The sequence below is a fragment of the Candoia aspera genome, chromosome 1 (assembly GCF_035149785.1).
Source record: "Candoia aspera isolate rCanAsp1 chromosome 1, rCanAsp1.hap2, whole genome shotgun sequence".
Classification (NCBI taxonomy): domain Eukaryota; kingdom Metazoa; phylum Chordata; class Lepidosauria; order Squamata; family Boidae; genus Candoia; species Candoia aspera.
In genome coordinates, this window is record NC_086153.1 from 216,447,506 (window position 1) to 216,459,960 (window position 12,455).

At 38.5% G+C, this 12,455-nt stretch overlaps 1 protein-coding gene across 1 annotated transcript in view; it reads left to right on the forward strand.

The window, feature by feature from the left end:
• The first annotated feature begins 4,081 nt into the window (after positions 1 to 4,081).
• The window catches only part of CFAP221 (cilia and flagella associated protein 221), a 32,935-nt gene continuing 24,561 nt past the window's right edge, over positions 4,082 to 12,455 (forward strand). Inside the window, exons 1-7 of the mRNA XM_063288733.1 lie at positions 4,082 to 4,271; positions 4,841 to 4,941; positions 6,063 to 6,149; positions 6,276 to 6,371; positions 7,472 to 7,572; positions 10,382 to 10,485; positions 11,761 to 11,920. Of these exons, the coding sequence (XP_063144803.1) occupies positions 4,133 to 4,271; positions 4,841 to 4,941; positions 6,063 to 6,149; positions 6,276 to 6,371; positions 7,472 to 7,572; positions 10,382 to 10,485; positions 11,761 to 11,920 (788 nt within the window). The 5' untranslated portion in view covers positions 4,082 to 4,132. The remainder of the gene's footprint in view (positions 4,272 to 4,840; positions 4,942 to 6,062; positions 6,150 to 6,275; positions 6,372 to 7,471; positions 7,573 to 10,381; positions 10,486 to 11,760; positions 11,921 to 12,455) is intronic.

The following is a 12,455-nucleotide window of genomic DNA, read 5'->3' on the forward strand; positions in this document are numbered from 1 at the left end:
TAAGAAAGGTATATGCACCTTGGACATCTCAGCTATGCTTTTTTTTTTTTTAATCGTATGGCATAGCAGTTCAGTGTTCCTGCTGCTTTTTCTTGCTGGGAAATCCTTGTGAGGTCCAGCAGCCAGATGTGTAGACTGTTTAGCCATCACGTTGCCTGGGGTGCACCACGAGGAGGCTAGTCTACATTGCACCAAGTTGGGCTGAGAGAAGGTGACTGGCCCAAGGTCACCCAGCCGGCTTTCATGCCTAAGGCAGGACTAGAATTCACAGACTCCTGGTTTCTAGCCCAGCACCTTAGCCACTGGACCAAACTGGGTCTCAACTATGCTGTAATATAAAAGGAAAGCTCTAGAAACCAACTGGCATATTGGTGGCATGGGTACCATGGGGGACACACACAGTGGGCCTTTGTGGTTTACTTGAACAGCAATGCAGAAGGAGGAGGACTCTGGTCGTGGCAGACAGTGTGGATTGCCCTTTCATTGCTGCACTGCAAGCCATAGATAAAACTATCTCCATGCTGTATAGTTATACCAAATATGTATTTCTATTAGTGTATTTACCCAAATAGTTGACTGTTACTCTTCCAGAAGAATTCCTGGAATGCCACCCTGTGTGGTCTCTTCAGAACTCCATGCTCCTCTGTTGTGTTTCCTACTCTTTCTTCATGTTGTTGTCTTTAAAACAAATGAGTAAGCTATTCCTCCAGCATAGGCTGGAAGGGCTACCATTTCAGATTTGTAGGAACCAAGATAGTGCAATCAAAGTTTATTGTTGATTACAAGGTCCAGTTTTTATAAACCCCAAATGGTTAGCTGTCTGAGCTAGGACAATACAATAATTTATATAGTAAAAGATGGCATGTGTATTTTTATTGTCTGGACTATTTGGCTTAATGTATTTTGCAAGCATATCTCCAAGGGAGTGTGAGCTGAGAAGGAGGGGGAATGGCTCAGGGTCACCCAAGAAACATCCAGACCAACCAAGGACTTGAACATGGCTCTTACCAGAATTAGTCCATTTTTTATACAGGGTCCTTATGTGTTTTAAGATACATTATTGTAATTTGTTGTTCCCTATAACACACTGCTCATCATATGAATATACGTGGCATTGCTTTTATGACCATACAGTATATTGGAAGTCCTGTCCCATTGATTCTCCATTGGTCATGCTGCATGGCACAGTGGGAAGGTATAATTAAAAACCATCGGGTAGGTCACAGATTTGCCACCCACACTATATCTAAGCTACTGATGTTACAGAGAATCTGGCCATATATGTTTTGTCCAATATGACTCATCAATTTTTTTGTTTTGGTCTGTCTTCAAGTCAAACTCAACTCCTGGTGTCTTTATGGACAAGTCCTTGCAGTTTTCTTGCCAATTGTAAGAAAGTAGGTTGCCATAGCCCCCTTCCAGGATGATGATGATGAGCCTACCCTACAGTTCTGGTATTCCTTAATAGTCTTGCATTCAAGTACTACCCACCATATCTAGGTTGCAAAATCCAGACAATCTCTAGATGGCAAGAAGGAGTAACCTTTCTGTGTCACTTTGTTGCCCAGTCTTGTTGAGCTTTTGAACCCTGTCAACTAGATGATGCTACCTGCTGAGGCAAGTCAGTATTACATTTTCTTGGAAGAGAGATGTGGAAGCTATGACACAGCAATAAGAAAACAGCATCCTCAGATATACTCACCCCTTTTTCCCAACAATATACAGCATCTCTTGCTCATGTCTTTTGCCAGCTAGCTCTGCAACCTGAAACCATGAGAGAACAAGGCTAAGGAAAATGGTGATGTTTTCTAAAACTCCAAATTGATTCACACATCGCACTAATCATAATGTGAGTTGTTTGAAGTCATGATGTATAATTTCAGCCATTGCCATTTGTAAACTGGGTTTTATGATTTAGTGTGATGAGTAAACTCAGGCAATTATGATTTACTAGTAAAGCATCGTTAAAAAACTGACTTGGTACAGTGTATGGACCTAAGCACACCTTGATTTTTTTATTATTATTATTATTATTATTAGACATTGTGAAGGAATTGGCGGTGGCAGCTGTCAAAAAGTCATATTTTGGGAACTGGCATTTTATAGAGTAATATTCTTTGTTGAGCCTCAAGCTAGATTTACATTTAGATAACTCATTCCAATTGGACAAATAAATCCCTTCCAGCTTCTGCTGTGTTTTACATTTATCTTCATTATGTAAACAACTCATCCTAAAGTTATTTAAAACTATAAATGCCACTGCTGTTATGCCACATATTAATATTTAGCAAATGAAGAAGAAACTGGAAAAGTTAAGATACTTCAAAATGTTGCCTGAGAAGAATAATTGTCAAGCTGTTAAAAAAACAGCTGGTGGACCTTGAAAGTTTTGTTTTGGAGCAGTCTATGTTTGAGGAAAATAGATGTGCAATTTGATTAAAGGTGTTCCAAAAACATAAAGTATAATTGAAGCATGATCCCTTTCTGTGGCAAAAAGATGCATTGTTGTCTGCGTAAGTATGTTTACTTTTTGAAGTACCCTAATACAGATGGGTCTAGCAATTGCAGTTGTTTGGATACTGAGGTTTCTAATAACAAGAGCTAACACTATAGTATTGTAGTGTGTCCTTTTCATTGTCTGTATGGCTGAGAAGATTGAAAAAATAATTAGCAACCAAGACTGGGTCCCAGTTCTAATTTGATTCTCATTGCACATCTCTTTCAAATATTATTATTTTAAAACATTCAGGAATGAAACCAGTCTGCATGCAGGTTAATGGAGCAGGGGGCTTCTTTATGCAGCTGAGCATTTCATTTGGCCTGATCCAAGGAAGACAATGAAAGGAGATGAATTTTTACTACATCTTGAGAGAAAAGGGGGATTTTATTCATTAGGTAACCCAACCAGCCTCAGACTTGATTCTGACTTGTCATATTAACAGTGGGCTACAATTGTGTGATGCTGTAAGTTGACTGCAATCCTTATGGATATAACAATGAATTATAATGCCGCTTTTTTGCTGTGTACTTTCTTTCAGATCCTGAACTGTGGGTTTGAAAACAAAACAGTGTGGTGCTGTTGCCCTCTTTCAGCTTCCCACCTGGTAATACAGATCTAACATCTTCAGACAGTGGTGCAGGTGGTAAACCAGTCAGAGCCTAACTTGTAGAACATTTAAGTCATTCTCTTCTAGCCCTTTCTGATGAACTTCACTGTGTAGATCTTTGTGTGTTTCTGATGCTTAAATGGGGTGAGCCACCATGGGGGGGGGCACAATTGGGGTGTGTGTGAGAGAGAGAATGCAGTGGTGCTTGAAGTGACAAGGAAAGTGACAAGGCTGCCTCACACATAAGGGTACAGCTAGAACTTTCTGGGCTTTTCCCAAGGTTTTAAAGCTTTTCTCTTGACTGATTTATGATAGTTTTCAAGTTTTCCAACCATAAACAGCACTGCCCCTTTTTTCAGTATGAAGGGATTTTGAGGGATAAAAAAAAAAGGTTGGAGATCTTTCCTGGTTTAAAACAATACAAACTGAACATCTGCCCTGTATCCAGATGAATACCTTTTGAAAAAGAACAATCAGGAGTCCCCAGTCTTTTTTAGGCCAGTGGGCACATTTAGAATTCTGAGAGTATGTCAGAATGGTCTCTATGGAGATCTTACCATTTACAATATATGTGATGCATTAGACATGACTAGACATAAAATATCTCATATGAATTGGTAGACAAAAAACAACAACAGCTGAATACAAAGATTTCAGAAGTGGAATCTGATCCCCAAATATTGAATCACATTCTTAGTCCCATTCAGTCCCACAAAGCACGACTGTTTCAAAGAAATCAAGCTCACCACCTTCAGAAGAGCATACACTTGTGACCCTGTCCCCGTTGTTACATAGACACAACACACAGAGATAGACAAACCTCAGAGAAAAAACTGTTTCAAGCTGTGGGCAGCAATCATTTTTTAATTTCTTCGGAAAATCTTACTAATCTGTATACCACATCATCAGTTAAAACAAATTTATTGGTGCATGTAGAATTTCCATAGATTTTGTTACATGTTTTATATCAGGTAACAAGGAATGACCTTTTTGATATCCTTGAAGCCATAAATTCTAAGAAGAGGATGGAAATTGTGACTAATATACGGGCTGACTTCAGCAGCACCAAAGGACCTTTTAGAAAGCCTCCATCCCTTCTTTTGGACAGCTTGGTGGAGGAGCCTAAGAAAAAAACTGATGTTCCCAACCACCTCCTGGAATCGAGTAAGTGATTAGTTGACTATTCTCAGGAAAAAAAGAATTGCTGGTTACCTTAATCTTGATGAATTTGATTGTTTATCACATCTGTTTACAGGGATGATCTTGGCAGCTAAAACCATTTCAAAATAAAATAATCCTTTCTGATAGGTCAGTGTTTCTCAGCTTTGGCAGCTTGAAGATCTGTGGACTTCAACTCCCAGAATTCTCCAGCCAGCCAATTCTGGGAGTTAAAGTCCATACATCTTAAAGTTGCTACGGTTGAGAAACACTGGTCAGGACATTCATATTGAATGAACAGAGAATATAATTGATCTGCAGTTGAATTCCACAGATAATACTACATTAGGATGAGGCCTAGTATTGGCCAGGAAAAGAAAAAGAATGTCAGCCTGAGGAATGGGTAAATTGTTGTTGGGTAGGCTCTCTGGATTGTTTTTCATGCAGGGAAGATCCTGAGTTAGATTATGTCAGTCCACCTAATATTAGAACAAATAGAATAAATTAGCCACAGTGAACTCCTGGAGCTGTCATCTGGCTGTGCTAATTATTGCATTTGTTTCTTTTTATTTCAGAAATTTATGCAAAGCTGTTAAGAAACAATGTTATACAGGCTAAACCTGCCATAATGCATTATGGAGGGTTTGAGATAGAAAAACATCAGCAACAAGTGCTGGTAGGTAATGAACGAGTTGAGATCTAATTTGCTGAAATGAGTTCATGCATTTATTTACTCATTTATTATTTGCCCACATTAGTATGCTGTCTTCTTATGACTCAAAGCAGCTTACGGCATATAAAAATAATAACATAAAACACAATTTTAAAAACAATAGATTAAAAACTATTCATAAACATTATTGCTACCCTTGGGAGATGTGCCTACTCAAATGCCCTCTGAAACACAACTGCCTTAACCCTTTTTCTGAAGACCATAAGGGCAGTGGGACATCTGACCTTTGGGAGCTTGTGATTTTAGAGGGAAGGAGCTGCTCCTGGGAATGCGATTCTCCAAGTCCCAGCATCCCACCATTTGTATTGTCTCTCTGCCAGACAGTGTAGGGCAGACAGATTCTACAGGAAGAAGATGGTCCTGAAGAAAATGAGGTTCTAAGCTATACAGGTAGTCCTCCCTTAACAACCATTCATTTAGTGATGGTTTGGACTTACAAGGGTGTTGAAAAAACTGACTTATGACTGGTCCTCACGTGACCATCACAGCATCCCCACGGTCACATGATCACGATTTGGGTGCTTGGCAATCAGTTCGCATGTATGACCACTGCAGCATCCCGTGCTCATGTGACTGCCAATTCAATCTTCCTGGCTGGCTTCTGGCAAGCAAAATCACTTGGGAACCACGTGATTAGCTTAACAACCATGTGGTTTGCTTAACACCCACGGTGATTCACTTAATGACTGCCGCAAAAAAGGTTGTAAAATTGGGTTGGATTCGCTTAATGACCACTTTGCTTAGCAACTGAAATTCCAGTCCCAATTGTGGTTGTTAAGTGAGGACTACCTGTATAGGGTTTTACATTCAGCACCTTGAATTGGGCCCAGAAGCCGCTATCAACTGATGCAGCTCCTCAGCAGGGGCATTACCCAACTGAATTGAGTAGTGCCAGTTAGCAAACCTTCAACTGTATTCTGTTCTTCTCATAACCTCAAGTCATCTTATGTGTTAACCATTATTTTTTTTACACTTATCTACATCACTTTCTGTCTGTAATCATGCCTAAAATACTGACAGGAACTTCTTTTTCGTTTCTTTTAATTATTTGTTTTATCCTACAGAAACTCATAAACATTTCTGGAGAAGTTATAAACTTCCATATTATTCCACCTGAGACAAAATACTTCCAGATCCAATATAACAAAATTGTAAGTGTAGTTCAGTAACCTTGAGCATGCTCACATTTAATTTGTCTCTTCCATTTTGAGCTTCATCAAATTGCTAAACAAATGGTTCGAGCCATTCTTAGGAAATTATTCTGCTCTGTTTTATAGCAGCGACTTGTCCCTGGCTTGTCCTTTACAGTAATGGTTGATTTCTGTCCTGATGAATGGCAATACTATTATGACTGCATCCGAATCCATTCTCAGGTAAGAAAAGGCAATAGGTCTAGGTAGGGACTCTCCCTCTCCCTGCAAATGTGAATGAATCTGGTGTTGGCTGTTCATGATATCTACACATACAATGAGTATTTTTACTATGCTTAGATTGCTTATTGTTCTTTAGTAGTTATCTTGTTTTAGTCATCCCTTTTCTTCAAGTTATTTTGCTCTGAGGCCAATCAAGAGATAACACACGCAGTTGGGAAAAAAAATAGAAGCTCAAAAGAGTATATACTTTAAAATAAAATAGGTGACACGTTTCCAGTTTTTTTCTTACTGTTGTCCTAGGAACTGGCTGGACTCTCGTGCTTATTTAAAAACATTCATGAACGCTTTTTTCATGAAATAGAATGGGTAAACTAGGTTATCAGCCTTAATTTCTTTTGTGCCACATGCAACATTCCATACTAATGGTAAGGACAGTCCCAATCACTCTTGGCACATTTTGGCCAATTTGCTACAAGTTTAACCAAAGCCCAGTTGTATTCCAAGTATGCTTCTCTACTCTAACCAAGCTAGGATCTCTAATCTAGAGATTGCCTTGCAAGCCAACATACTATTGCATCCCACCAACTAGGAGATCTATGCAGTATACTGATGTACAGTGAATTGTAACTAGACTTAACTTTGTTTCTTTTTCTTTTTTAAACTTATGTCTTCAATTACTTTGGCATACTGTTTCTTACTCCTTTTTTGCACTCAACGTAATATTTCTTACCCTAAAAGAAATAGCATGATATGTGTGTGTGTGTGTGTGTGTGTGTGCAAGTGGAAAAATTCAGGGATTTTTCTCCCAGATCATGCTAATCTAGTCATTTTGGGATGGCTCATTGTTTTCCAGAGCAAAACTTCCAGAACAGGAATGGTGATAGGTTTAGCCCTCCCAGGTCTTAAATCTAGGAAAATATATAGGATTAGACTTTACTGTGCTGCATGTTTTTATTAGGTGGGAATTAAAGTGACCCCATCACTATTTAAGCCACATGGGCACAGCAGCCTTAACTGTGTAAGAGACCAGATCTAGTTTCCCCATAGATCCAAGTTCTCCTGTGACGGTCTGTCTCCTTCTCTTCTTCTTTTCTTCTCAGGGAGATGAAACTTTGCTGATCCCTCTACATGCCTATCCTGTGATGAATGCTGTAGAATTTCCATCCTACATTAATCTGTCTGATGTTCCTTTGGGACAATGGCAAGTAGTTATTAAAGCAATAACTTTTCTTTCATCTGTTTTTCATGCATGATAGAAGAATTAGCAACATTATACATTGGCTGGTGGACAGGGAAAGAACAGAATGCCTCATCTGCATATAACATTAACTCAATCAGGAAATACAATTGAAGCTGCTTTTACTATAACCATATTTATATATGTTTCATTTGGTGACCAGGCACTGTGAAATGTAATTCTGGAATTACTTTGTAAAATTATTGGCAGCTTTTACACCCTGGTTGTGTTCACTGATGACTCTGAGAACATGTGTGAAGACCATGGGGAGAGAAAATGAAAGTAGGAGGTAAAAAAAAAACCTAGATTAAAAATCTAGATAGGTTTTTGTTTTCTGGAGTCTTAAATCTGTTAACAGAATGTGGTTGGAGGGGGGTGCTTTCCTTTCTGTTTTATTTTCCCCTGATCTTACTGTCTCTTGAAAAGAAAAAAGGGTTTGTTTCACCTTTTTTCTGGGTAAAGCATTCCTGTCTTAACACCTCAACTGGTGGGAATGAATGACTCTGTTCCCAGAAAGATGATCCTTGGGATTCCTGCTGTTAGTAGTAAAAGTTTTATACTCAAAAATAGCCATATGCCTCATGGTGAAGGGAGCCGGCTTACCTGCAGTTCATGATGCCATGCATTGAACTTTCTTCCTATTGTAGAAGCAGATGTATACATAGTTGGAAAAAAGTTATATAAAGAGACTTTTGCGTGCTCTGTGCTGTAGATTTCAGATATCTCTTCTTGGAGGAGGGCCATGGGTCTGAAATTTATAGCAGCCCTTCCGCTTAATTTCGGATTGGGGTACACAGTTCACTTCTCAATTTTGGAAATCATTTTTGAAGTTGATTGGCACCAAGCAAGCTCTGCCCACTGCTTCGCATCCTCAAACGGATGGTTCAACTGAGAATGCTACCTTAGAGCAGTTTCTTAGAGCTTGCATTAACTACCATCAGGATGATTGGGTTGACTTACTCTTGCTTTACTTTCTCAAGTTCTGTTGTATATTGAACTTTAAGAATGTTTGAATTCTCCATCTAATATACTGGTTAAAAAAACTGAGAATTATTTCTGAGTACATCTATGTAGGATTAGGTTGTTACTCTTCCTTAAAATATTGTCTTGTTCTTTGCTTTTAAATCTTAGCTCTTTTTTCTTTTTCACAAATGCTGCCCTTCTTTTCCTGACCCTCTGGCTTTATTCCTTGGCCCCTATCATTCTATCCATCCATGGCTTCCTTTATTTGCGAAGGGCAGAATTGCTTCCCAAATTGGACATCTTAAACACCCATCAAAGAAAGACACTATTTTTATTATTCATGCAAACAAGAAAGAAAGAAAGAAATATTTTAAGGAAGTACTGTATGTAAACTGTATGTAAACTACATTCCATTGTAATCGGCTAGACAGGATTCTAGTGAGACAGTTTATTTATACTGGAGTTCTTGGAATGAAATATATTTAAGTGGAGAATATTCACATTTTTTTTCTAAACAATAAAGTCAGTGAAGCAGGAATTGCTGTCTACACAGAAAAGTACAACTTGGGAAAAAAAATATAGATACTCAGGAAGGGAGTGATGGAGGTCCAAATTGAAACTAACTATAATAGGATAAGCTTTTATAAAGGAATTCCGTCCCCTGAAGCCCCACTCCCTGATGTCATGAAGGCCTAGAGAGTTATGCAAAATGGATTCAGTGCATCACCCCTATATTGCATGCTGAGGTTTGGAGTAAAGCTACTTTAGTGATTGAGGCTGCTGTCCTAAGCATGAAATGAACTCATACGCACAATCACAGTAACTTTTAAACAAGCATTTAATTTGTATCAGTAGTATAAATATGGTATAAGCAGTATATATTACAAGTAAGAGTCAAGTTATAGGTTCAGTTTTCCTCAGTTATACCTGTTTCGGTAAAGAAATCTAGTTTCTGAATGTTCCCTGATGTAGAGAAGCAATTGTCTGGCAAGTTATTTCTGTGAGCAGAGTTTGTTTTTATTGTTAATGTCCTTCCACCTGAAGGATCCCATTAATGGGGGTGAAGAACTGTAACCTTCCAACTACAGCCTTAGTGTTTTTCCCAGATTAGTTTACTGGATTAAATTTGCTGAATTAAAAAAGTGCAGCTTGATAGACTTTGCCAAATATAGCAACATCTGTGAGGTTGCATGTTTTTAATTTAAAGTGGTCTAATGTTGCAAATCTATTAAAGAAGTAAGCCTCATTGAGTTCAGCAGGATTTGTTCCCAGATAATTATAGCAGTGAAGTCTTAATTGTTAATTTTTAAGAAGGAAGAATATCTGAATTAAAATCAGCTGAGGCCTATTTTTTACTCATGAAAACATGAAGCTGCTTTTTCTTTTATTTCTGTTTTTATCATATGAACTTTCATAATGAAAGAGCTTAAAACTTACTAAAATTACACACATGCAGAGATAGATGTACAGTGTATGTGTTTTCAATTATTAATGCAAGGCTGCCAACATTCTTAAAATATGACTTCATGACTTATCTAATATAGTTGTCTGACCAGGGCTGCATATTCATGTAGTTTGTTCTCCGGTAATTGTATGAAATCATTTGAAATAAATTTTGGGTGCAAATCATTTAAATTAGAATACATTTTAATTTTAAGATGTGGCATAATTTTGAAAATTGCTCTCCTGTTTACAAGCTGCTGATGTCATGCCATCATATCAGCACCTTTTCTGCCATGCTACTGCTTGGGTGATATGTTAAATATCTGAATATAATTATTTGCTGTTCAGTCCTGTTCTCCTCTTTCAGCAAGCCATATGTGATCCCTCTGCAGTGTAGCTGTCCCATAGATTTCGAGTTTCAGGTGGAGTACCTTCATCCCCACAAAGCCTTTACTGTACATCCCATGTCAGGTGAGTTCTGAGAGGAAATGTTTCAAATGTTACATAGCCACCTAAATAGTTGGATTTATATTACTATCTCACAGGATAGTTTCATGCATCACATTAAGCCATCCTGCGTGTTGTTTGATTTTGACTTAGTGAGTTATGTGAACCTATCCATATTGGTTAGTAAATTTATATCCCCGAAGCAAATCAGCTGACAATGTATATGGTGAAAGGTCCCCTGTGCAAGCACTGAGTCATGACCCTTTGGGGAGATGCCACTTCCGTGGCGTTTTCTTGGCAGACTATGGAGCGGGGTGGTTTGCCATTGCCTTCCCCAGTCGCCACCTTCCCCAGCAAGCTGGTCCTCATTTTACCAACCTCGGAAGGATGGAAGGCTGAGCCGACCTTCTTCCTACTGCATCCTGATAACCGATACATTTGCTCAAGCGTAAGTCTTCCAAATATAGTTGGTCTTCTCAAAGCTTAACCTGCCTTAACCTGCCTGAGGCTGGCATCCTCAATAGGGCAGGCTTAGTTCGCAGACCTTCTCTTTGTAAAGCTAACCAAAACTGACCTTTCATAATCAAAACACTTTATGTTGTTTTTAAATTCTCTGCATCATTGTGTCCAGACATTGGAATAAACAATAAGGAAAAAAAATGGAAAAGGATTGAAAAAGGATGAACTAGGGAAAGCCATGTCACTAACTACTTAGAGAGCAATCCGAACTGAAATTCTAGGGGAAGCAGCGTGGCAGAATACCCACAACTTTCAAAGCCCATCAATTCACAAAGGCAAACTTTTGGGGGGAGATGGGCGGTGATAGAAATTTGAACAATAAATAAAATAAAATAAACTTAGTATTGGGCTTTTCAGTGCAGTGTATCTTACTTTTGGGGAATTGACCCTACCACCTATTCAAAATAGCAGAATGATTTATTATACTCGCTCTAAATTGATTCTTGTGAAACTTGATGCAAGTCCTTTCAGGGACATAGAGGCTTTTGAATTCAAAAGTTCTTTGGTTCCAAACTATCTTAATTCCAAAATGTTCTTTTGGTACCTTGTGCCAGCAAGAACAAAGGCACATTCTAATCCTCTTTAGATACCGATCCAAGTAGTTGAGGACTGCTTTGTCTAGCAATGATTGGTTTTCCAATCAGTAATCAAAATCTTTTCTCTCTTGCAGCATCTGGAACAGCATACAAATATATGCATAGAGTATATATATTTAAATAGGAAAGTGATGGCACAATTTTAGAGTAAATGCATTAACTGCATTTTATTTGTTCATTACAGGAATAATTCCAGCCAATGGAAAAGCAGAAGTGATAGTTACATTTGCACCTCTTGAATATGGGACAGCCCAAATAAAAATCCAGTTGTGGATTTCACAGTTTAACTCAAAACCTTACATGTGTACATTCACAGGAACATCTACCCCCCACCTAAATTTTAAGTATGTGAAGCTCATAATGTTTTGAATATCTTTTGAATTAAGCTTTACAGAGATCTTTATAAAATAATATTTCCTACTGAGGGTTTCCTATTTAAAGAACTATATCATGGTGCAAGTAAAAACTGAGTGAGTCAAGTTCCTGAAAACATATCATGTTGGTTCCTAAAAATGTTAAGTGCCTTTATCTCCCATTGAAATTGGTATAAAATATCAATCCCGATAAAGGGCTTTTTTTGCACCGCAATCCATAAGTGCTTGCCTCCAGTGACTAAACCAGCTTTGGCCTCAGTGATGGCTGGAATGGAAGTGGTTGCCCACAATATAATGAAGCTCAGCAGGCAAACCAGATAGTACTGCCTGAGCCAGCACAATGTGAACACACTGTTTTTGAGGTGTAGCAAAGAAAGACAGATGGAGGTTGCCCAGGGGATTTGGTATGGGTAGAGGACGGTGTCAGATTTTCCTACCTTTGGGAAATGATCAGTGGCCTATACTCATGCTGGGGTAGGCTGGTCATGTGGATCAGCCCTAAATG